The sequence below is a fragment of the Juglans regia genome, chromosome 12, assembly GCF_001411555.2.
Source record: "Juglans regia cultivar Chandler chromosome 12, Walnut 2.0, whole genome shotgun sequence".
Lineage (NCBI taxonomy): Eukaryota > Viridiplantae > Streptophyta > Magnoliopsida > Fagales > Juglandaceae > Juglans > Juglans regia.
Window position 1 is genome coordinate 3,923,301 of NC_049912.1, and position 25,007 is coordinate 3,948,307.

Below are 25,007 nucleotides of genomic sequence, written 5' to 3' on the forward strand. Positions count from 1 at the left end.
GGAGTCAACCACCATGGCCAATCGATACTCTTTGGATATGACCTCATATCAAACAAGAATGCATGTGTGGTTGAGATGCATGTCAGGACAGGCTCCCAGTGCAATTATAACCAACCAAGGTAAGGCAATACAAGCATCAATTGCAAGAGTTTTTTCAACAGTCAAGCATAAATTTTGTTTAGCAGACGTTTTATGCAAACCACCTTACAAGCTTAATCTTATTCATAATTAGGGGTGCTACCCGCAACCTTTGAACGGGGGCCACCGTGGTCCTGTCCCCCCACTCCTACATGGGGGCAAAGGGATAGTTTGGCCCCTGGTGGGTAGGGGCCTCGTCCGTATGTCAGGGGGCGGATAGGCCCCCATGGCCGTCTGCCCATACGCAAACCTAGACACCAACAACTCATCCCAAACCATTGCAAAAACTACCTCCCAAAACCAACCGAAAAAAATCTCAATATCATTCAAAACCAAACTCTTGCAAAGAGAGACATTGATAGACAACAGAACTTTAAGACATCTGGCTGCGAGAGCAGGAGAGAAGAGAGGGGAAAAGAGAGAGAGAGGGAGAAAAGAGAGAGAGAGACGCTACAGGGGAAGGGGTTTTGGTTTTTAAGGATAAACTCCAAGCAGGCATGGGCCTAGCCTAGGCCTCGCCCCTAGCTCCTAGTTGTGTAAGGGCAACCACCCGCTTGCCCCCTATTTGTAGACGGGGCCCCTGCCCTGGTTAGGCGGATGCCAGAAATGGTGTCGTAGGGTGGTGGAGGGCAGTGCCCCGCTACCCAGCCCTATTCACAATATTTAAAAGTTCTTTATTAAATTGTATATGTGACTCTTTGAGCTATGAATAATTTGAACAAATGTGACATAACATCATTCAGACCAATGGTTTAACAAATAGTGCTTGGTTGAGTAAGTTGTAAGAGGATCGGCATTTTGGACCAAAATGTCCACAACCCAATGTAGCGACTAGCGAGAGTATGAACGCATTTCTTATGGCTATGTAGATGGTACTACATCTTTGAAGAAGTTTGTTAGGGACTATGATATACTTCAGCCATGATGGTCAGGATTGAGAAGATAATTGATTTTGGTTCATTCCAACGAAAGATTCATTGCATTATGATCCATTGAATTGAGAAGCAACTTCAAGAGGTATATATGAATGCCAAGTTCAAACAGGTCCAAATAGAGTTTAGGGAGATTATGAATTGCTTGTATTCTCTAAAAAAAAAATAAAAATTGAAGGCACAATATTGACATATGATGTTTTTGACCATTTGAGCATTTATGATGATATTGTAAAAGATGTAAAATATTGTATATATGTCAATGATGATGAATGTGAGGTGATGTGCACCTATAGACTATTTGAGTTCATAAAAATTTTATATAGATATACACTCATTGTCATTACAACTCAAAGTACAAGATGTGCAACTAATATACTAAAAAAAATATCCACAACATAAAAATGTCTATCCTATACCTCGTAATCTCTAACTTATGTCCAATTGTCTAAATTTCCATTTCAATTTTGTATATCATCAACTTCTGCTCAACTAGTATATCGATATGGCTGGGGTAGAAGCTAACTGCTGATTCTTTTCTTGAAGACGCTTAATCAACATTTTTGCATAATCGGCATCTCGAGATCAACTCATCTGAAAAACTTGCAAAAATTTTCAGACTGCAAAATGATACCACAATAAATTTTCAAATTGCAAGAAATTTAATGAATTTAGGAAATATATGTATCTTACAATATTTATAATGGATACTTGCCAGTTTTTATAGCCGAAGAAACGATGACCATAGATGCAATCATTTTCTGACGTCTTTAACTATGCTTTAGTCCCACAATGATAGTAATTCTCAGTCTGAATGAGCTTTGGCTACTGCTTGACACTGACATTGTGCAGCAAGTTGATGAATAAAACATAAATATGTACGTCAAAGAGCATATAATATTTAACTTTGCGCCCAACCAAAAAAACTATCTATTCGATTTGGTGGGGTCGTTGGAGTTTACCAAAAAATCACCAAACAACTTGGGGATTTCATGAGGAAAACCCTTGCTTTCGTGGTTGGAAATTCCAACACTCCCCCCTTCAACCCTCAAGTTACAAAATAGAGTCTCCTATTATACACAATCAACACATCTTATAATTTTATAGCTCACACCATCATCCTTGACTTCTCACAGACACAATCAACTTCTCACAAATATATAGCTCACACCCATGTTGTTAGGTATTGAGAGTACTGTTTTGTAACTGAGATCCAATCCTCACCTCTTATAATTTTATTTCAATTTAATACAAAATAACTCAAACCACCAAGAAAGAAAGAAAGAAAACAATAGAAAAACTATACAAGCACATATACCTAATTGCATAGACAAATAATACAAATACAAGCACATCTACTTAACTAGATTATGGTTCATCAAGATGGCTTTGTAGATATCAATTAAATACAATAATGGCCAATAATAAGAAACATCAGCTTTAGTACTTGCAGCAGCTTCCATATATCTCCACAATTATCTCTATTACTTTTCTTGTCCTCCCAAAGCTTTTGTAATAGACATACTGTAGTATGATCTATTTACTTCTCCACATAGTCTCCACATTGTAATGTTTACTTTTGTTAAGGTTTATGTATAAACTAACCATCGATAGTGAGAGGTGTTAACGCCGTGTTTTGTACGCCATTGGGCAGGAATCTGCCAACTCGAGTCTTCGATCTTTTACCTGCACTCTTAAACAAACACGAAGAGTGGGGGGCCTTGGTGGTGGTGAGTGAGTCTCTGATACTAAAGTCAGTATATCTCCTTAGTAGTTCGTGCGCAAGCTTAGAAGAATCAGAGGCTTCTTTGTACTTGGGGATAGACTTTTATACTAGGTTTTTGGTAGGGACAACTCATTCCTGATTTTGAGGAACCTATATCCTTTCTACTATTCATTTGTCAGAATCCTTTAATGCAGTGTGACTTCTGGGGTGGCGTCATTGATGCGGCATGGAGTCTAGGCAGTGGTTCCATTAATTCGACATGGCTCCCTCACTCACTTTATCTTGCAGGCGTTTCCTATTAAGCATATCCATGTCTGCTGTCAGAAGATCAAGGGTTCTCCATATTTCTTACCCACCTGCCTGTGCAGGTTCCTTAGAACAAAGTGTCATCAGAGTGGTGTTAGGGTAACGAGTCCCATCTGCCCTTACCGTCTGCTTTCCATGCACGTAGGTTGCTTCGGGGTTGGGTTTTCTTCGTGGGTTAAGTACTCTGCAGAGACCCACTGACTCCTTTTAGCGGAAGGTCGTTGGCCTCGATTGGGATTGATCGGGCTCTCTAACTTACTTCCCCAATAGTCCCTCATGAGCTTGCTTTAAGGGCCGATATGGAAAAAAACCTCTTACAATTTACCCACCAATTTTTGTCGGACTAGTCCGATGTGAATTCCTTTTTTGCCTTCATCTTCATGCTATATACTTTTTCGCTATCTTTGCCGTTGAGATCCTCTTCCTTAGAAATGGGCGGTTATTAATCTCCCTCGTTCTGCCACGTGGGTACGGAAGGACAACCGTCTCTTCCCCTTTATATAAACACAACTCTACTCTCTTTTCCCCTCTTTTTCACTTCCTTGTCTCTTTCTGTTCTAACCTTCTCGTTCTCTTTGATCAACTCATCTTCCTTTTCGTTGCCTTTCTCAACTTTAATCTCTATGGCTCCCAAGAAGATTGTTCAACCCAAGATTATCAGGGAATTGGACCAGCCAGAGGTTTGCAGCGCGGAGCAATTCTACATTAGATACAATTGGCATTCAAATGTCACCCCTGAGTTCTTATCGTCACTGGCTTCCACATTTCAAGTCCCAGAGAATGTGGCTTTTGAGACTCCTGGACCTCGTGAGGGGGCTGTCAATGATGAGGGTTATGCTTCGAAGGTCGCTCTCTTCCCCAGCATGTTCTCTTGCGGGTTGAGGTTACCCTTTCCTCGTCCTGTTTGCGACCTATTAGATCGCCTTGCATTGACACCCTCTCAACTCCACCCAAATACTTGAAGGATCTTGATGTATTGTTGCATCCTCTAACAATGAGCTTTGTTAGAATCAGACCCGGAGCATGCTGACCTTACTGGTCGTGAGTTTCTCCTGACCATAACCTCATAAAGCATGAGAGGAATATTTGCAGTTTCAAGGCAATGCAGGCCCTCATTTCTTTGGAATCTCATTATCGCAAAGTTAAGGATTGGATTACCAAGTTTTTCTTCGTGTTTGACTGTGGGCGGGAATTTTTACTTGTGTAGGTGAATTGCTGTGAGTTTCCCATTCGAGCCATATGGTGGGTGGTTCCTGACGACAAAGAGGTACGGCCGAAGGCCTCTCCCGAGGAGCTAAGTCATATTGCTCTGGTCAAAGAATGGGTACAGAAACTCCAATTCAATGTTCTTTCGGAGGCTCTCCTTAAGGAGGAAAACATAAGAGCATTTTTACCTCGTCTTAGTCACATCGTTTTTTATGACTACACCATTCCCAAGTAGCCCAAAGCCATGCCGACTAAAAAATGTTCGGCGAGCCCTCCTCCCGCAGGCAAGGGGAAGAAGGAGGTTGCTAAGGTTGACATCAACCCAATCTCCCCTCCTCGATTTCCTTTGGGGCAGTCATCGGTGCCGATTGAGGTACGATGTCCTCCACCATTTGTGCCTCCCCCACGGCCAACCCCATCTATCCATTAATCGGATCCACCAAGGAGCCAGGGAGGAAAAAGTCCCGCCATCCTAGTGGAATCGATCTCTCCTTCCACAGCTGCTTTGACCATTGAGCCCGTCACGGTCGTGGTCCCCACGGTGCTAGCCCAGCAAACGGGTTCGCGTAGGTTGTCTTACGGGGCAAATATGCTCTCAACACATTTCTATGGGGCCCTCCTAGAATCGACTCCTCGTCGGTCAACACTGGTGGAGATGATGACGGTCAGGAAGCCGTTGAAAGGGAGAACCAAGCCCTCTGCTCGTTGGCGCGACAAGCCCTACAAAAGAGCATGAGCAGCTAGAAGTGGAGTTAGTGGAAGTTAAGCTTGCTCACAAAAAGAGCCTGGGGCAGGTCAATTGGCTTAGTCGTCGGTGGAAGACATTAAAAGCCGAGCTTGTCTTGGTGAAAGAGCAGGTCGAGTTAGCTCGTAATGATGTCCTTACTGTGTCGACGGCGAGGAGCTCAATCAAGGGGTCGGTTAATGAATTGACTGCAAAGGTGGCGGCTCTTGAGGAATCACTGAGCCAATTGCAGGGGAGAATGCTGACTTGAAGGTCAGTCGAGACTCTGAGGCCCAGTGGCTTGAGCAGCTGGATAAAGATTGCCAATCCCTTTCTGATGCTCTAAAAGGACGGGAAAACTTTTTGGTGGTCTCCAAGGCCGCTGCCGACCAAGAGAAGAGGAGGGGCTACCAAACATCCAAAGAGCTAAAGGTAGCTGATAAGAGGTTAATCGCCCAGAAGGTGGTCGTCGAAGGCTTATGGAGCGACCTTTCTAAATTCCAGGAGATCGTTCCCCACTTAAAGAGGTAGCTGGGGTTGGCTTTGTTCATCCGCGATCAGGCTTGGTCATATGGATACATCGAAGGCCTTAAGAGGATGAGGGACCACATTCTAGAAAACCCTCAGGCAGACTCAAGAGCCCTTGAGGCATGTTTAAGAGCCCTTGATCCGCGTGACCTCCCTCCAGACACTATCCATCGCCGAGGGGGGGGGGGGATGAGATGGCTTTAGGCGTAACTCATCCCTTTGGTGCTTTGCGAGGAGGTAGGTAGTTTTCGATGGAGATTTCATTGATGGAATAAGGCGTTGAGATAGGCGAGATGCATTTTATCCCTGAAAAGCCACATTCGCAGTAATAAAATTTACACTATCAACGTGGAAATAAAAATTGCAAGTCATAAGGCTCTTTGGCAATAAAACTTTTGCAGGTCTCAACGTCCAGTGGGCGTGGAGCACGTGCACCTCACCATCCTTTGGCTTCAATTCTTGCACGTAAGACTCTCGCGCTAGAACCTATTCTCCTTGAATTTCTCCCACTCTTTGAGAGGTTGGGAACTTTATCTTTAAGTGGTAGGTCGATGTTACCACCCTTAGATTGTTGAGGGTGGGTCTGCTGATTATGGTGTTGCATGATGAAGGAGCCTTTACCACTAGGAAGTCGACCATGACAGAGGCTGTTGAGGGGGCATTGTCGGCCAAGACTGATGGTGTGATGGTTTCGACCGACTGGACCATGTCTCTGGAAAAACCCTTCAGTGGCTGGGGGCTGGTTGGAGCTGGGAGGCATCTATCTCTATCCGTGTAAAGGCTTCTCAAAACAGGATGTTTGCGGAGTTGCTGTTGTTGATAAGGATCCTCCTAGTGGTGAAGTTGGCGACCAACATAGTCACCACTAGGGTGTCGTTGTACGGATAGAGGACCCCCTCCTCGTTGACCTCTCCAAAGGAAATTATGGGGGCTAGGTCATTTCTCCTGTGTTTGGTGGGGTGCCACTCTGCCAAATACACTTCTCGGTTGGTGCTCTTGTAGTCGTCTTCTTGGTCAGGTTAACGATCGTCTTTCTGGATGGCGTGCACTGACTTGTTAAATCGAAGCCCCAGACCCTTCGTATGGGCTTTTTCTCTCTTGTAGTTGCACAACCCTTTCTCCGGCTTCTCGTGAGCCTTGCCCTTGGTTGGTGCTTTCCCTTTCTTTTCCACCTATTCCAACTCTTTCCTCCTCGGCTCGGTCAAGGCTCAAAGTGTGTCCTCGGCATTGATAAAGTTGTCGGCTTGATCTATGAATTCTAGCAGCGTGGCGGGAGTTCTCCTTGCCAATTTTTCCATGAACTAGGATTGGGGCCACACTCCTCCCAAGAGCGCCGCCAAAGTTATCTTATCGCCCTGGTCATCTATAGTCATTCATTTTTTGTTGAACCTAGATAGGTATGTCTCCAGGCTCTCGTCTCCCCCTACTTGATGGTAAGGAGATATGAAATGGGGCATCACCTTCTCCGGCTCGCCATAATTTGTGAAAAACAGGCGGGGAAGCTCCCCAAACCATACTTTCGCCGGCTCCCTCAAGGTCAGTGGAAAAGCCCTGCAGGCCACTTTACTCGAGAAATCATGTCGAGTCATGTTGGCTCTGAAGGTTTCCAAGTGTTTAAGGGGATCTCTAGTCCCATCGTACATGTCCATGAGGGGCACTCAAAACTTTGGTGGTAGGGGCACGACCATCACATTCTCACTATAGGGTAGACCCGTATTGGTGAGCAATTGGTCTACTGATGACGATGTGCTCATCTTTCTCGCCATCTTTTCGTACTTCCCTTTGAGGTTATGCAGCTCGTCCTGCATGTTTTTTCTTTCTTCCTCTATGTCACCCCCTCCTTCATTTTTGGATCCACGTGCTCGTTGTTGCTTGGTTCTACTTTAGTTTCGGGCTCGTTGGTGGCTAGTCTGACCGTTTCGTTCTCCTTTCGGAGGGTCTCCACCTCGGTAGTTAGTTTTCCTACCAGTTGTTCCATTGCGGCGAGCCTTGCTTCCATGTTTGTCGACCTCGCTTCTTCTTGTCCCTGAGTTGTCTAAGAATGGGTTGTCGCAGGCATACGAAGGATACGTGAAGTCTATAAAGATTCCACAGGCGGCGCCATTATTAACGTCGTGTTTCATACACCTTTGGGCCGGGTTCTAGCAACTCGGGTCTTCGGTCTTTCACCTGTACACTTAAGCAAACACAAAGAGTAGAGGGGCCTTGGTGGTGGCTAGGGAGTCTCCAATACCTAAGTCAATATATCTCCTTAGTAGTTCGTGTGTAAGTTTAGAGGAATTAGAGAGAGTTCTTCGTACCTAGGGATCGATGTATATACTAGGTTTGTTGTGGGGACAGCTCATCCCTGACTTTGAGGAACCCATGTCCTTTCTACTGTTCATTTGTTAGGATCTTTTAATGCAGCGTGGCCTCTGGAGCGGCTTTATTAATGCAGCATGGAATCTGGATAGTGGTGCCATTAATATGACGTGGCTCCCTGACTCACTTTGTCCTGCAGGTGTTCCCTGTTAAGTGTTTTCATGCCTGCTATCAGGAGATCAGGGGTTCTCTATATTTCCCGCCACTTGCCTGTGTAGGTTCCCGAGGGCAGGGTGTCCTAGGCGTGGTGTCAGGGTGGCGAGTCCTATCTACCCCTACCATCTGCTTTCCCTAGGTTGCTTTGAGGTGGGTTTTGCTCGTGGGCCAAGTACTCTACAAAGGCCCACTAACTCCTTTTAGGATAGGGCGTTGGCCTCGATTAGGCTTGGCTAGGCTCTCTGATTTACTTCCCCAATGGTCTTTCGTGAGCTTGCTTTAAGGGTCGATAGGGGGAAAAACCCCCTTACAAGAGGGATGATGTTGATGCTAGTATTGATGCTAATTTGGGGCAATCGAAAATAAATTAGAAACAAACTACAATAATATAAATAAATAAATCACAGAGAATGCTAGCGATCAATAATATGAAAATTATACCTAGCATAAAAAACTTATATAAGGAAAACTATCTTGAGATGATATATTTGTAAAGCCATAAAAAATATATGTTGTAAAAGGGTGAGAAACTCCAATAAAAAATATCCAAAATTATTCCCAGCTTAAAAAATTATACCCAGTGTGTTAGAGGTTTTAATGATTTATATCTACAAAACCATTAAAAAAAATAGAACTTTCATCATGAGAACCAAAATCCGGTCACAAACTCAACTATGGTGTATACCTTTGTCAGCCAAGCCTAACTAACCATTTGAGTAAGCTTAATTTCTTATTTAGGTGTCCCTCATTTATGTATGAGTTAGGGTAATTCAAAAGTGGAAAGAGAGAGATACCTAGCTGTAGAGGGTTGTCGACGAGGGCTTTTGTTAGGTCTGTCTACAACAATTGTGGTGACAAGACTGGGCGATTGTATTGGCACTAAGTCTCTACTCGCGGAGGACTATGGGAAGGGAAATGGGGAAATGGATGGACACAAGTAGGAGTGAAAAAAAATAAAAGAATGGAAAACCGGTTGAACGGACCGAGCTGGTGGGTTTAGCTTGGTTCGTAACGGGTCCAGTTTGGTACTGGTTCTTAAGAATCGAAACCAGACTGAAACAGGTTCAGTACCGATTTTCATATTTTGAAAATCTGTTTGAACCAAATCAGATTGGTATATATATATATATATATATATATATTTTTTTTTTTTTTTTAACTTTTATATTATATATAAAATATTTTTTATGTTATGTTATATATATATTATATGTTAAATTGCTAATTAATATAACGTAAGATTATAATTTTCATTTCTATTAATATAACATGAAATTATATATATTATATTTTTAAATTTTTTATTCATGTCTATAATCTTATAACAGTTGATATAACATAAAATTAATATAATATGAAATTTTAAGTTTAAACATGAACATTAATATTAAATTATCAATATAAACTTACTTTTAAAGGAATTGGCTCTAAGTCTCAACTTATGTAGTGCCACACATGTAAACAGTAAACCGGACAAATCAGACCAGACCAAAACTAGAAAAACTGAAAGTTTCAATTTAGGTGATTAATCAGTTCGTATCGGTTCTTAAATTTTCATAACTGGTGTATATCAATCGGCTACACCCCAAGGTGCGAGGAAAGAGAGAGAAAAAAAAATTGATGTGGTAAAGTGTCACTTCAATTTATGAGATCTCTTTGTGTCCCTAATATTTCTCCTCTCCTAGATGTTCACAAATAAAATATAATAAATAATCTCTAATCATTTAATGCCACATCATAGAATGATGGAAGGATGATATAAATTAGAATGATGAATAGCATTACTCAAACATAAATATTAAGGTATGGAGGTGGTTTGCACCATAACATACTGCCTGCCTAGTGCAGCTAAGCCATTCCATCTGAATGTGAGATTTGGTTGCAGATTGCACCTCTCTTATTTCGTACGGTCGGTATTTACCGTACCGACTATTGAGCCGGTACACGTACTACCTGTATTTCGTACCGGCCGAAATACCGGCAGATATTTCGGCCTTCATTTTTTTTTTAATTTTTTCAAATTACAAGCTCATTTTTTAACCCTCAATTCAGATTAGACTATTTATAATTTATATATATATATATGTATTTATATGTAATTTATTTATATATAAATTATTATTTTGGAATATAATTTTAAAATATAATTTATTTATATATCGACTATCCCGAAATGTTATCCCGAAACGCTATCTCGAAACGGTAGCGGTATCGAAATATTTTGTTCCAATATATTGACCGGTATAGCGTCCGGTACGGTATTCAAAATATTGGTTTGAACCGATTATTATAAATTTTTTTTTCACATATTCTTTAATTATTTTTAAAATTTTTTAAAAAATATAAAAATTCATTAATAATCATTTCTTCCATTTGGGAGCCAGTTCATCGGTTCCAAGCATTTTCCGATAGGGTAATGATACATCGACGGGCAGAAATCCTCGTTTGACCGCAGTACAAAAAAAGTAATCGAAGCGCTTTTCAAGAAGCCACGTGGAGATTTTTCGCTCAATGAGCCAGACGGACACACAGATAGAGAGGGTTCAGTTTTTTTTTTTTTTTTTTTGCTTTTTTGATGATTGTGGAGCTGTTGCTGTGCTTTTCAAAAATCTTCTCTCCCATTTTCTTTGTTCGGTGTTCATGAGGAGAGAGAGGGAGAGGAGACGGATGGTTGAATCTCTCTCTTCTTGATGTTATTATTTTTTTTTTGGGAATTGTGTTCTTTTTGTTAGGAGTTAGGACTGGGGGTGTTGATTTTTATTTTCTTGAAGGTAGAGGCCGGAGGAGGTGGGAGGAGATTGAGTTGGAATTAGGGTTCCAACCATGAATGTGATGCGCCGGCTAAAGAGCTTTGCTTCGGGTCGCACTTCTATTTCGTCTGATCCTGTAAGTCCCCCTTTTTTTCCCTTCTTTTTGTTCCTGCTTTTAAGAAAATATCGTTATGTTTTCTACTCTTACTTGGCTTAATCTGTGTTTGGTTTCTAAGAAAATGGAGGTAAGTCGGGGGAGGATAGGAGAGTAATGGATTTTATGTTTTTGGATATTTGAATCTGGGTGATGCTCTTCTTTTTTTTTGAGGTAGCTAATGTGTATTTTAGGCTTTTTCGTGTATTTCTAGTCTAATGTTTTTCGAAAACTTTTGTTTGTCTCTTTCTCGTTAAGAATTTGTTTATTTTTATTTTTTCTCTTTTCCCTTGACATTCTTTCTCAGGGAAATTGGTTCACCTCCAGCTGTTTTATTTTTGTTCTCTTTTCTTTTTGGGCTCGGTTTTTGGGGTTGTGTTATTTGATGTATGGCATGACTGTTAATGCCTTCGTGTTGGTTTTGTTTCCCAATTTTCTTGGGGACAGAAATCAAGCAGTATCTGGGATGCAATATGACATTATTTTAATGGATAAAACCCAACAAGAAAAAGAGGAAAAATATGACAAATTTAATGGTATATATTTTAAATTATGTTCCAAACTGTGGTGTTGTAGTTTCTATTTTTCCCCAAAATGTGCTTGAAATTCATTTGGTGCTTTGTTATTATGAAGTATTGGTTTAGCTGATCATTGTTGTCGAAATGCTTGTATCTGCACGAGGTCCTCATAAACTTGATGCTAATGATAATTCCTGTGAGATTTTGATGATGTTTTGTGGCACGAGGATGAGATTTAGTTCTATAATTGGTGCAGTTGATCATAGGTTATTGGTGTAGTTGACAACAATGTTTTGAATACCGTACTGGTGACTGTTTCGGTTGAGGCATTGAAATGAGATATTTCGGTACTGGTACTGTTTCGGAATAGTTTATATATGAATAAATTATATATATAAATATATATAAATTATATTCCAAAATAATAGTCTATATATGAATAAATTATATATAAATATATATCTAAATTATAAATAGTTTGGTCTGAATTAGGGGGTAAAAAAATGAGCTTGAAGTTTGAAGAAATGAAAAAAAAAGGATGAAAAAAGTAAAGGCCGAAATTTCGGCCGGTACGGGTCGAAATATAGGCTAGTACAAGCCGAAATATCGGCTGGTACGGGCCAAAACGGCCAAAATTCTGACCAGTACGAAACTATACCCTTCTCTGTACCGGCTACACTACAGAAACAAAATATTTCGGCCGTACCAGACGGTACTGTATGAAATTTAAAACACTGGTTGACAATAACCTATGCTTTTGTAGCTTCCTTCTGCCAAAGAGCATCACGATTAGATTAGTGAGAGGTCAAATCACCATTATTGTTTCTTTGCTAATGCACATGCAATGCTTTGTTTGTATTTTTTTGGTGGGGTTGGCAAGGTTTTGCATTTTAGTGAAGGGTTAATGATGAAGCATTACGCAAATGAATGTCTTATTAACTCTTGGGGGGTGTGGATTCGCATTTTAGGAAAAAGGTCATGGAAATTCATTTTTTGAACTAGGACCACAGATTTTTCTTATGCTTACTGGAGAATGTATCCATTACAGTGAAACCTAGATGGATGAGGCATTTGGTTTATGGAAATCAACTGCTCATAACAATTATTTTAGCTGCAGGGAGCATTTTTTGACTTTTGGCCTATAATGCCTTTTAAATTATTAGGATTATACAATGTTTTAGTCTATCCTTGAGGGATTTATTATGAGGTCGATAGCTCTGACAAAGTGACAAATGCAGCTCAAAAGGTCAGTTTAACTGCATCTTCACATGAAGCAGTTATAACTTACTAATTGGCTAACTGTTCTTGTACGTTTATGTTCTATTAATGGCTCCCTTCAGTTTATGTTGCTTTCTGTTGTTTTTCCCAAATGTCATAATGTGTAAGAAACAAGTGATGTGCAGTGAGATTTATTAGATTTGAGAGAGAATAGGGGCTATGTGGGCTTTATTTCTCGTGATCTATTATATCTTAGGTACATCATTAACTTCTCATGTCAAATTTTTAATCTCCAATATAAATTGTTTACCTTTAGGGTGGGGATTCTAGCACCAAGAGAGCAAAGTTTGATCAAGAGACTGAGCGCTTGGATAATGAGGAACCAAATAGATTAGTGAGATGTGCCACGGATCTGGAGCAGCACATGGCTTCTACGTCACTGGAAACTGCTGCAAGCGCGTCTGATATATCTTCAATAGCTAGAAAAGAAAAGTCCAGTTATGAACAGCTTCCTAAAGAAATGCATGAAATGAGAATTAGAGATGAGAAAGCCAATAACAATGATGAAAAGGTAATTTTTTGTTGTTTGAATTAATCTGCTTCTGCCTTCTCCATAAGCAGTTTTCAAATTTCTTTTGATCTATATCATGCTGCTATATATTTATATATATATATCAAAAAATTTTAACACACACACACACACAGATAACTATCAATTCCGTAAATGATCTTATACAGGATCGATACTATTGATCTGATTGATCCTGCGTAATCTTTGTAACAACCATGATAGAAACAGTTCTGCATCATGCAGGATTTGGAAGCTGCTGTTGTGAATGGTAATGGAACAGAAACTGGTCAGATAATTGCAACTACAGTAGCTGGTCGAAATGGACAACCAAAGCAGGTGACTTGATATCTCCTGTTCATTGCTGCATTTTTTGGGCTTCCCTTTACTGTTTTTATTCATTGTCCATCTAGATCAATATGGGATTCTCATGGCGTATGTAATGTGTATTCATTCACATAAATTTTCTTGGCCTTGTCATTGAGGTGAAATCCCTTGTATTTTATTTTTATTATTATTAATTTTTGGGGGGGGGGGGGGGGTCGTCTGGGTGGTGTGCACTGGTTCATCCATTTACAAAGGTGTTAATGATTTGTTTTTTACCTGGTTTCAGACAATCTCGTACATGGCAGAGCGTGTGGTTGGCACTGGTTCATTTGGTGTTGTCTTTCAGGTGCTTATACTAGTTTTATCTGCTTGTGTTCAGGGATCCATACTGATGTTTTAATTAATTGTGCGCACTCATGTATTTTGTATTTTTATTCATAAAAAATGTTGACATTTTTTTTTTTTTAACAAGTATAAAAAATGTTGACATTTACTCTTACGTACTCATTTGATGTATATCTGTTGCAGGCCAAGTGCCTGGAAACAGGTGAAGCAGTTGCAATAAAAAAGGTGCTGCAGGATAGGAGATATAAGAATAGGGAACTTCAGATTATGCGTGGACTCGACCATCCTAATGTTGTTCAACTGAAGCACTGTTTCTTTTCAACCACAGACAAAGATGAGTTGTACCTTAACCTTGTCCTGGAGTATATATCCGAAACTGTCTACAGAGTATCAAAGCAGTATATCAAGATGAACCAAAATATGCCTATCATCTATGTACAACTTTATGCATACCAGGTGAACAATGTAACTTTGCATTTACCTCTGCAGTGAGATTCTTTTGATAGATATAGCAGATAATCACTTGGTTGTTTTTTCCATTGTTGCTTCATAGATAGGTGTTACCTCTTGTATACTATCTTGTGTACTTGGGCTATGCCTATTCTTATCAATACAATCGTTTACTTATATAAAAAAAAAAATATCACTTGGTTGTTTTTGGTGTATTTATCCTTCAAAATGTGTTTTTTTTTCCTGTTTTGTCTTCGTAGATTTGTCGTGCACTAAATTACTTGCATCATGTCGTTGGAGTATGTCATCGTGACATTAAGCCACAGAATCTACTGGTAAGATTTTCTTCCTCTTGTTTCATCAGTTTGATACCAGCATGAGGAAATTATCAGTCTCAGTTTCTATACTTATTTTAGTGTAATTATGAACCGATCAAATTAATCATGAAACTTTAGTGTGAGTCAATAGTGTAGCTTTCCTTTGGATTTCTTGATTTTAGAATATGGCTGCTGTCAGAAACTATAAATGGTGTTTGTGTTTGTCATAAAGATTTGGCTAGACTTGAAAATGTTTCTACATAAGGAGGGTTTTTAAATGTAATATCTCAGTGCTTCGCCTAGACTCTTTCACTGGGACTTTTATCATGCACTTTCTAGGATTGCAGGGAATGTAATTTTGATGTCATACAATGCTCGTTGGTAAATGTTTATTTGTTTGGTTATTAGTTGTTATTTTGTTTGAACTCTTGATACTGTACAATGTCAAGCAATACTGGGGTTAAGGTTTGTAATGCTTGCTGCAGGTCAATCCCCACAATCATCAGTTAAAGATATGCGATTTTGGAAGTGCAAAGATGCTGGTATGCTCTTCCTTCTCTTTTCTTTCTTTTCTCAAAGGATTTCAGAAATAAATGTGGCAACTCATGAAATTCATTTTGACATTTAGGTGCCAGGTGAACCAAACATATCATATATTTGCTCTCGATATTATAGGGCCCCAGAACTTATATTTGGGGCCACAGAATACACAACCGCAATTGATATGTGGTCAGTTGGTTGTGTACTTGCTGAGCTTCTTCTAGGACAGGTGGGTGTATAAATGTGATTTTTTTATTTCCTGAATTTGGGTGACATGTTTAATCATCAAAACATAAGTATAAGATTTTAGTTCGTTTCAATTTCTGCTTTCCTTCACTCATGCCTGCAGTACATGCAGAGATGTTCTTTGCAGCACTTACCATAGAAGTAATATCTTTCTGTTCAACTTCCAGAAGTGGTTGGAACATGCATAATTTCAATTTTTTAGTGAGCAAAGAGTGCTTTCCTATCACAACTTGTATTTTACATCTCTAGTAGTTTGTACATTTCCACCCATGCCTTTTATTTGGAGGTGTGGAAGTCTATGTCTTGGAGGTTTGCAGCATAGATCTATGTAAAATTTCCTAAAAAAGGGTGGATACCATCGAATCATCAATTTAGCAACCATTTAATGAAGAGCACTTGTTCTTTTATTATGAAGTTTTTAGATATTTGGGTTCTTTTCAAATAAGCTGCATGTCCAGTTCTAATGTTTACCTGGTTTACAGCCACTGTTTCCTGGTGAAAGTGGTGTTGATCAGCTGGTCGAGATCATTAAGGTGTACTATCTATTTGTTATTGCTCTTCTTTACTACCATGCTACTGTTTTGGATTATCTCAACACTTTTCTTCATTTTTGGCTGTATCACATTAGATTCTGGGGACACCGACCAGGGAAGAAATCAAGTGCATGAATCCGAATTACAATGAGTTTAAGTTCCCTCAAATTAAAGCTCACCCGTGGCACAAGGTTTGCTAGAAATTTTGGCCTTTCTTCGTCATTGATGGAAAATGTACTTGTGAAAGTGGAAAATCTTATTACCATACAATTTTCAGATATTTCACAAGCGAATGCCACCTGAAGCGGTGGATCTTGTGTCAAGGCTGCTCCAGTATTCACCTAGTCTACGTTGCACTGCTGTAAGAAAATTAATTGCTCTATTTTTCTCCTAAATTTTATCAAGGAAAACTCTATTTGAAGGCCTTTACACCACACACCATCAACGTGGCATAATGTGATTTGGAAGATAAATTTTAAAATTTGAATTTTACAAATCAAATTAAGCCATGTGGATGGTGTGTGGTGTAAAAGCCTTCAAATGGCACTACTCGTTTGTCAAATGGTTTTTTGGGCATCTTCTTAACGATGGTTCGGTAAATATAGGGTGTAGTCTAAATTAGTAAATTTTGTCTTCCATTAACAATTTGGGACATTTTTTTATTTTATTTCGGGTGAAACTTGCTTACACTCTACAGCTTTGTTAGGAAGTTGTAGAATGGTTCCTTTGGTCAAGAGGCTACTGCAAATAGGCATATGCCTGTATGGGTTAATATTCTTTCATCTAATTGGGGTACACAAACATATATACTATGTAATGTGGTGAGTTTCACATATGGTCTCATTGTCAAGGTCATCTCATTGTTTACTTATAAAAAAAAAAAGGTTATCTCATTGTTGAGAATATATAGATCACTTTTTTTGGCAATATCATAACTTACATCTCATGTTTCAGTTGGAGGCATGCACTCATCCCTTCTTTGATGACCTGAGGGACCCAAATGCATGTTTGCCTAATGGGCGAGCATTACCTCCTTTGTTCGATTTTACAGCTCAAGGTAAGTTGGTGTTCAGCTTTCTTTCCCTTCATACATTGCTTAAGATTCTTCATTAGTGCTGATGCCAAAATCCGTCACAGAATTGACTGGTGTATCTGCCGAACTGCGTCATCGCCTCATACCTGAGCATGCAAGTAATCGTTTTGGATGCACAGTTGCCTGAAGAACCATGCTATACCCTGCACCAATAGCCCAGGATACACTGCCTTTGGTCTTGACGAGTTAATATTGATGACAGAACCAAGGGGGTGGGAAAGTCCAGGGGCTATCAGAATTATTCATCGATGATGTGATGGATCTGCAGGTGGAATTATCAGGTGGAGGGAGTAGAATTGCTTGAATGAGGTTGAAATTGCAATTTAATGATGTAAAATTGTGTGCCTTGACTTTCGATTATGTTATCTTTGTCATATATGGTTTATGGGTATTTGAAATGGAAACTAACACGAATGATATTAGATAAACTAGGATGATTTTTTCTTAGTGTATACTGCCTACTCCTTTTGCCTACTCCTTTTGTTGTTACACAGCAATCACTTTTACCCAAGCTTTTGTGGGGTATGAGGTTTGAAATAATCAGGTACCAAAAAAATAGAGAAGAGAGATACATTTGTATTAAGAGAAAAAATAATTGTAGTCGTAAGAGCGTAAATGTTGTGTAATCATTTTGAAAAAAGTGAATAAATACGGAATTTGTATAAAAAAAAATTAATTTTTTAATAGTAAATTTTATTCTTTTTTAAAATGATTGTACAGTTCTTGCATACTTTAATACTTTACGATTGTATGTAAGATTGTACGTAACATTACTGGAAAGACTGAAAGTTTAGCACACCAGAACTGAGTAGCTCGATTATAGTTTTATAATCTTGCCACTTCCTTGCAATTTATAATTTTAGGCAAGTCTGACATCTAACATGGTTGCACTGCAAAATGTTTACTCCGAGTGAAATGAAAGAGATTCTTTGTTCAGGTTGTCAACGCCCGGGATTGGTGACCAAAATATACATACTCACATTTTATAAAATGAAAAGGCATATTGCTTAAGCTTTTAATGATGTGTTTTTAATTCGAAGAATCTTTTTCCACTAAAATTTCAGTGTTGGAGAAGCCTGTTTTTATAAAGTAGATGCCTTCAATCATCATTCCTACAAAGTTTTGGAAGATCCATTAAAGCCACAGGCAGAAGCTCTCTTCTGGTCTATGCGGATTATTGGTCGAGCTAATGTGTGAAGGAAAATACTATTCCTATAGAAATTTTCTACCGAATTGTATTTTATTTTTTTTTACTTAGTGATTAAGAAAGTGTTTTTAAATGGGATGTCTGCTGACTGCACTAGAGGTGAGGGATGTGATTTAAAAAACAATAATTTTATATGTTAATTACTATTTATTTTCACTTTCTACATTTATGATTTTTTTTCATATAGTGTAAGAGTATTTTTTATAAGATGTAGAAGTATTTTTCATAAAGTGTGGAGTGTGGTATAGTGAATAGTGACCGATGCATAAAATATTTCTAAAAAGAAATGCTATTCTTCCAAACGAGGATCCCGACAGTATTTTTTTTTTTTTACTTAATGATTTAGAAAATATTTTTTAATGATATTGTAAATTTTTTTAAAAAAATATACTAAAGTGTTAAAAAAATGCATAAAAAAAAAAAGCACTGTCGGGATCCCCATGTGTGGCTGTAGAGCCACTCGTGGTTTGAAGGCTAGATATAAGTCTTAAATAAATAAGTCTCGATTCTTTATAAAAAAAAAAAAAAAAGAAGATCCCACTAGAAAAATGATAGGTTCTTTTATATTTTTTCATGGTGGGATTTATTTTATTATAAAAAGACTGCAAAACTTATTTATTTAGAACTTGTACATTAAGGTTTAATTCAAGCAAGATGTGGCTCACTAGAAACAGAATTACCATGAGGGTCAGGAATAGTTTGACTAAAAATTATGATTGTCCTTTAAGCAGTACAGAAGAGTTCAAAATGGCAGATTACTGAATATATACTATTAGGTAATATAGAAGGCAAGTCCGTAGATAAAGCTTGCCTATGGAGGTCCCAACTCCCAAGTGCTCAGACTTGAAGATAGATCATGTCGTATAAGTATCAAAGATGGAAGATTAAAATTACCTGCTACTTTTGTGTGACAGTGGAGATCTTATCAGCCCACAATTTCCAGATATTTCACATGCAAATGGCCCCTGAAGCAGTGATCTTGTGTCAAGTCTGTTCCAGCATGTTGCATTACCTTGACAGTTGTAACCCTGGATCTACGAACTCCAAATGCGAAGGTGATGCTTTGGGTCACTATAGACGCTAGAGTGAAAGCATGGGAGCGAAGAATAATTAGATACCCAGGTAGTTCAAGCCATAAACAATGAGTGTTCCCCCTAGGTCTACACAGATCATGAGTTCAGCTACCGCATTTGCTTGAGCAGCACATCCACAAGACTGAAACTCAAAGGAACCGAGGGGAGCCTGCAGAAGAGGTGGAACATACGATCAAATTCAATGCAACATGCAAAACCAAAATGTAATAGAACAAACGTTGCAGGGCTAAAGTTGCACTTTCCAATCAAGCCATGGCTAATTGAGACAACTTACCATGAGGGTGAAAAATAGTTTGCCTACTTTTCCATTTAGCAGTTGGAAGGAGTTCAAAATGGCAAGTTACTCACTATTGATTATAAGGTACTACCATATACAAGGCAGCCACATAAGGTAAGTTACCCAAGGAGGACCGAGGTCCAAGAGCTCATTTGAGACGTTTCATATCATGGGTATTACGGATGGGAGTTTCGTATTACCTGCTAAATCAATGTTTCACTTGAATGTCATGGGGCAGGGGTCTGCAAATTTCACAGGTTCCAGCACTAGCATATTTTATCTCTGTCAAAAATCTCTATTTAAATCTTTTCAAGCAAAAAAGAAATAGAAATTCTAAATATTGGCATCAAGGCAAAGAAGAATGTGTTTAGTGGTCTCAATCTTGAGACTTGAGAGTAATGTTGCAGATAAAAATTCCATAGTGAGAGCACCGATAGTTGGTGATTTAATTACGCGCTCCTCGTATGAGACTGCATGGGAGCCAATGCTGAGATGGAATTCCTACCAATAGTCCCCACAAGAACAATTTCCATCTCTAAAATGATGAAAACAGTTTGAATCCCTCAAAATAATATGCCGAAGAAATACTCTTGATATATATTTCATAGCAGTATGACAATCCCCACAAACCCGAAGATTCTTAAAAATTCGTATAGGTGCTCCAGGTGGCACAGTGAGAATCCCGAAAGCAATGGCTAACTTCTCGCTGTGATAAGCTAGACCAAGCTCCTTGCCCTCCTCATCCATGTCATGAAGTGCAAAATTCATGTCCGGCACATATCCAGCTTCCTTGATTAGTATCATAATCTCATCTATCTTGGAATATATCTCAGCTGTCCTTGGATGGCCTCTGTCTTCCGACATAAATCTATGCACATGGCTGTTCAGCTCAATCCAACTGCAACCTGGCTCCTTACTGATTCCCATTGATTTCATCAATCTTCGAATTCTTGCAGCATCTTCCCATCTACCAGCTGAAAAATACATGTTAGATAATAGAACATATGGCACAGCATTTGAGGGTTCCAATTCAAAAAGGTTCTTTGCTGCCTTCTCTCCCAACTCTAAATTCCTATGTACTCTACATGCAGCAAGTAGTGCCTTCCATACTGTTGCATCTGGTTTAACATCCATTTCATTCAGTAATTCCTTGGCCTCATTAAGTTTTCCTGAGCGCCCCAAGAGATCAATCATACAAGCATAGTGTTCAGCACCTGGTTTTATTCCAAAGACCTGGTTCATTGATTCAAAAAACCAGCGACCATCATCAACAAGACCAGCATGGCTGCATGCAAATAGTAAGCCAATGAAAGTGATGAAGTCTGGCTTTGTACCACTTGCTATCATCCGATTGTAAAATTGTATGGAATCCTTTCCTCTACCATTCTGTGCATAACCAACTATTAAAGCTGTCCATGTAACTACATCCTGAACTTGCATTGAATTGAAGACTCCATTAGCATCCTCTATACACCCACATTTTGCATACATTGTGACAAGGGAATTATCTATCGACAAAGATGATACAAGTCCAAATTTAATAAAGTTTGCGTGAACTTGTTGCCCAAATTTTAGCAGTGTCAGTTCTGCACAGGCACTCAAAATGCTGGCAATCACAAATTCATCCGGGCAAATTCCTGTAGTTCTCATATCACAAAACAACTTAATGGCTTCTTCATGAGAGCCATTGTGAGCATACCCTGTGACCAAGGAGGTCCATGAGATCACATCCCTGTCTACCATCCGACTGAACACCTCAAATGCACATTCTAAGTACCCTTGTTTGGCATACATGTCAACAAGAGCATTGCTCACGAGCTTATAAGCTTCAAATCCAGTCTTGATGATCATACAATGAACAGATTTAGCATTTTTCATATCCATCGTGGAAGTGAAAGAGTTTAGGACCGATGGATATGTAAAATCATCAATTTTCATATCTCTCGCATGCATTTTCTTAAATAAGGACAGAGCTTCCTGTTCAAACCCATGCCTTACACACCCAACTATCATTGAGTTCCAAGAAACCACATCATCAAATTCCATATTCTCTAATGCCCTCCTTGCACTGTTCAAGTTTCCACATTTTGCATACATATTAACCAATGCACTTTGAACAAACACATTAGCCCCAAAACCACTCCTAACTATGCATCCATGGACCTGAGCCCCGAAATCACCTGCTGAAACTGATGCACAAGCAGTCAAAATGCTAGGAAATGTAAACTGATTGGACTCAACCCCTTCTGCCTGCATGCCTCGGAAACACTCAATTGCCTTAAACTCATCACCATTTTGGGAGTACCCAGAAACCATAGCAGTCCATAACACATGATTTCTCCTCCCAGGCAATGTATCAAAAAGATATTCGGCTTCCAAAATGCACTTGCACTTTGCATACATGTCAACAAGAGCAGTGACAACAAAAACATTAGAGTCGAATCCAATCCTTATTAAGTAACCATGAATGATTTCACCTCCCTGCAGCAATCCCAATACCGAGCACCCCCTTAGAGCACTACCCAATGTATATTGGCTCAGCTTTTGTCCCTCATACAGCATTTCCCTAAACAAGTCTAAAGCTTCCATTTCACAACCATATCGACAATACCCTGATATAAGAGAAGACCAAGTAATAGAACTTCGATTAGGAGTCTCATTAAACAGTTTTTTAGCTTCAGCCAACCTCCCTGAATTCGCATAAGCAGCAATCATTGTGTTCCAGCTAAACTCGTCCCTATTAAACATATTATCAAACATTTTACGGGCTTCATCAATTCGACCTGATTTAGACAAATCATTCAGCAGCCGGTTCGAAAGTAGCCGGTTTGAGTCAAGCTTAGAATTCACTATGCTATGAACATGCCGGGCTAAATCTCTGGGACTGAACTGACGGCACGCTTTATGGCATTTGAAAGTTCCTAAGTTTGATTTGATCATAAGCATCTTGTGCTCACCGGCCACTATTCCGAAGACTTCATCCAAGTAGTAAACATTTAAGTTTCAAAAATCCAAATAAACGAACAAGGAAAGATGCGACCGGACGCGTGTGTTATATGTTTGTGTATATATGTTATCTACGTTTTTGAGAGAAATGAGGGGAGTGAAACTGGAACGAAATATTTCTATTAGTTGATAGGCAAACTCGTCAATTTAGGGTTGTATCGTCAGCTCAAATATCTTAAATTTTTTCCTAAAAAAGAAATGACATTGGTGTATAGAGCATATCATTCATTTTACTTAAATGATAAGATTTAATTTATAATATTCGATTTGTATGATTCAAAGTTTAAACTTTATCTACTCTTAAGCTCTGTTTGGATAGTGCAATGTTCTAAATTATTTATTATTTTATTATTATTTTTTATTACTATTTAATTTTTTATTATTATTCACAGAATATTTAAGATCACCTCACTGCAACCTTAGTCTCTTCTATGCTTTCTCTCGAGAAAAAACATGAGTGGAGTGTTGGGGAAAAACGTTCTTTGATACTTTTGATGGCAGAGTATTTCTTTGGACTGTTCAAGGTATTGAACAGGCAGGAAAAGTGATGGAAGACCTTGAAGACCAATGGAGTAGACTGAAGTTGACAGGGGAAGAAAATACTATAATCGAACTACATGGAGAGGGATTGACAGAAACACAGAGTAGAGGTGAACGTAGTCTGGTCGCGAAATTATGTATGGAGCGAGTAATTGGAAAAGAGATAATTGTAGGGTGTGACAATAGAGCCGGTGAACCGGTAAATCGGACCAGACAGGTGGGTCTAGTCCAATATCGAGTTTGGTGTTCTTTTTTTTAATACCGGACCAGACTTGTTCATATAAATATATAGATTTTAATTTTTTCTGTTATATATAATTTTGTATTATATATTATCACTATAGTCTGTTGTATTAATAGTTATACTAAAACTATATCACTATATATTATAATATATCACTATAGTCTATAATACAATATAATATACTATAATATATTATCACTATATTATTATATATTATAATATATATACTATATAATATACCAGAAAAATCAGAACTGGTAAAACCGAAAGTACCGGTTTAGAGGTGTAGCTGGTGCGGTATCGATTTTTCAAATCTCAAAACCGATATATACCGATTCGGTTCTAAAATATATTCAAAATCAGACCGATTACACCTCTAAATAATTGGATCTACAATGACAAAGATCTGGAAAGAGAGTAAACCTGCAGTTTTTCAAGAATGTGGCCCAAGTTTATTCACTGTAACTTTTTCTACACATGCTGATAAACAGAAGATGATGGCGGGTAGGCCATGGTTGTTTGATAATTGCCTATTTGTCCCTTAACTATTTGATGGCTTGTCCCAATAAGATTAATTTTGATAGTGAAATGTTCTAGGTACAATTCCCTAACATGCGCTTTGAATAGAGAGTGTGGAGAACGAATTGGCAACTCTATATGCAAGGTGGTTGAAGTAGATCTACCAGAGGATGGAATTGGATGGGGTGAGTTCCTCAGGATAAAAATTGAAGTGATGTTGTAGACTGCTTTGATAAGAGGTCGTACTTTCTGTGTATGTGGAAGAAGGTTTGGATCCTCTTGAAATATGAGAAATTGCCTTGTATGTATTTTGCATGTGGTGCATAGTACATGGTGCAAGTGGATGTTCGTCAAACAAACTCAATAAGGATACAATAGTGGAACAATCCCAACAGTTTGGAACATGGTTGAGAGCCGAAGCAAATTTGATGGGAAGGAACCAGTCCAGAAATGAATACTATGAGAAGAACAGGTATGGCGGTTGACACAAACAGTCTTCTGCAGATGGAAGAATAGATAGTGGCAATTCGGGAGCAAGGGCAAGTTCGGTGATGGAGAACAATCACAATGGTGAACCTCGAATAGTACAGGACGATGAAGAAGGCATAAATCAAGGAATCTATGCGGAAATCAGAGAAATTATGGATACGGGTGAGTATTTTGTGGAGTGGTTTAAAATTGTTGAATTTGAAAAATTGATGGAGGGAGATATGGATAGATTCGAGGCGAATGAGGCGGGATTAAAGGTGTATGAAACTGTAGAGAGGCTAGAGGACATTGGGACTAGCTTGGGCATGTTAACAGAGAAGCCCATTCAAAAGTCCACAGTGGCGTTAACTAAGAGTGGGCTGGAGATGTCTGTAATTATGCAACCTGATCTAGTCACATATGAAGAAGGAGAAGTACTAGCAAGTGAAATCCTATTTTCTCAAGAGGAAGGAAAATCAACTTAGAGTAGGAGAAAGTGGAAGAAACATGCTAGGG

The 25,007-nt window shown here is 38.9% G+C and overlaps 2 protein-coding genes across 4 annotated transcripts; one reads left to right on the forward strand and one right to left on the reverse strand.

Annotated features, from left to right (window-relative positions):
- Nucleotides 1-10,643: 10,643 nt before the first annotated feature.
- On the forward strand, nucleotides 10,644-17,613 carry LOC108983216 (shaggy-related protein kinase NtK-1-like). Of its 3 annotated transcripts, none has more exons than XM_018954780.2 (14): nucleotides 10,644-10,747; nucleotides 10,849-10,963; nucleotides 13,034-13,288; nucleotides 13,532-13,624; nucleotides 13,899-13,958; nucleotides 14,141-14,413; nucleotides 14,668-14,742; nucleotides 15,210-15,266; nucleotides 15,353-15,493; nucleotides 15,993-16,043; nucleotides 16,139-16,234; nucleotides 16,321-16,404; nucleotides 16,998-17,100; nucleotides 17,181-17,613. In XM_018954780.2, the coding sequence occupies exons 2-14, from the start codon at nucleotides 10,901-10,903 to the stop codon at nucleotides 17,261-17,263; spliced, it is 1,434 nt and encodes a 477-aa protein (XP_018810325.1). In that variant the 5' UTR covers nucleotides 10,644-10,747; nucleotides 10,849-10,900; the 3' UTR covers nucleotides 17,264-17,613. The 3 variants fall into 3 exon arrangements, with proteins under 3 accessions (XP_018810325.1, XP_018810324.1, XP_018810327.1); XM_018954782.2 differs by having other exon boundaries at nucleotides 10,654-10,747; nucleotides 10,853-10,963; XM_018954779.2 differs by having other exon boundaries at nucleotides 10,648-10,963.
- A 1,425-nt stretch (nucleotides 17,614-19,038) lies between these two features.
- On the reverse strand, nucleotides 19,039-22,828 carry LOC108983215 (pentatricopeptide repeat-containing protein At2g03880, mitochondrial). The gene is made up of 2 exons (XM_018954778.2): nucleotides 19,915-22,828; nucleotides 19,039-19,585 (listed from the first exon to the last, which is right to left on the reverse strand). The coding sequence occupies exon 1, from the start codon at nucleotides 22,658-22,660 to the stop codon at nucleotides 20,216-20,218; it is 2,445 nt and encodes an 814-aa protein (XP_018810323.1). The 5' UTR covers nucleotides 22,661-22,828; the 3' UTR covers nucleotides 19,039-19,585; nucleotides 19,915-20,215.
- Nucleotides 22,829-25,007: the final 2,179 nt, after the last annotated feature.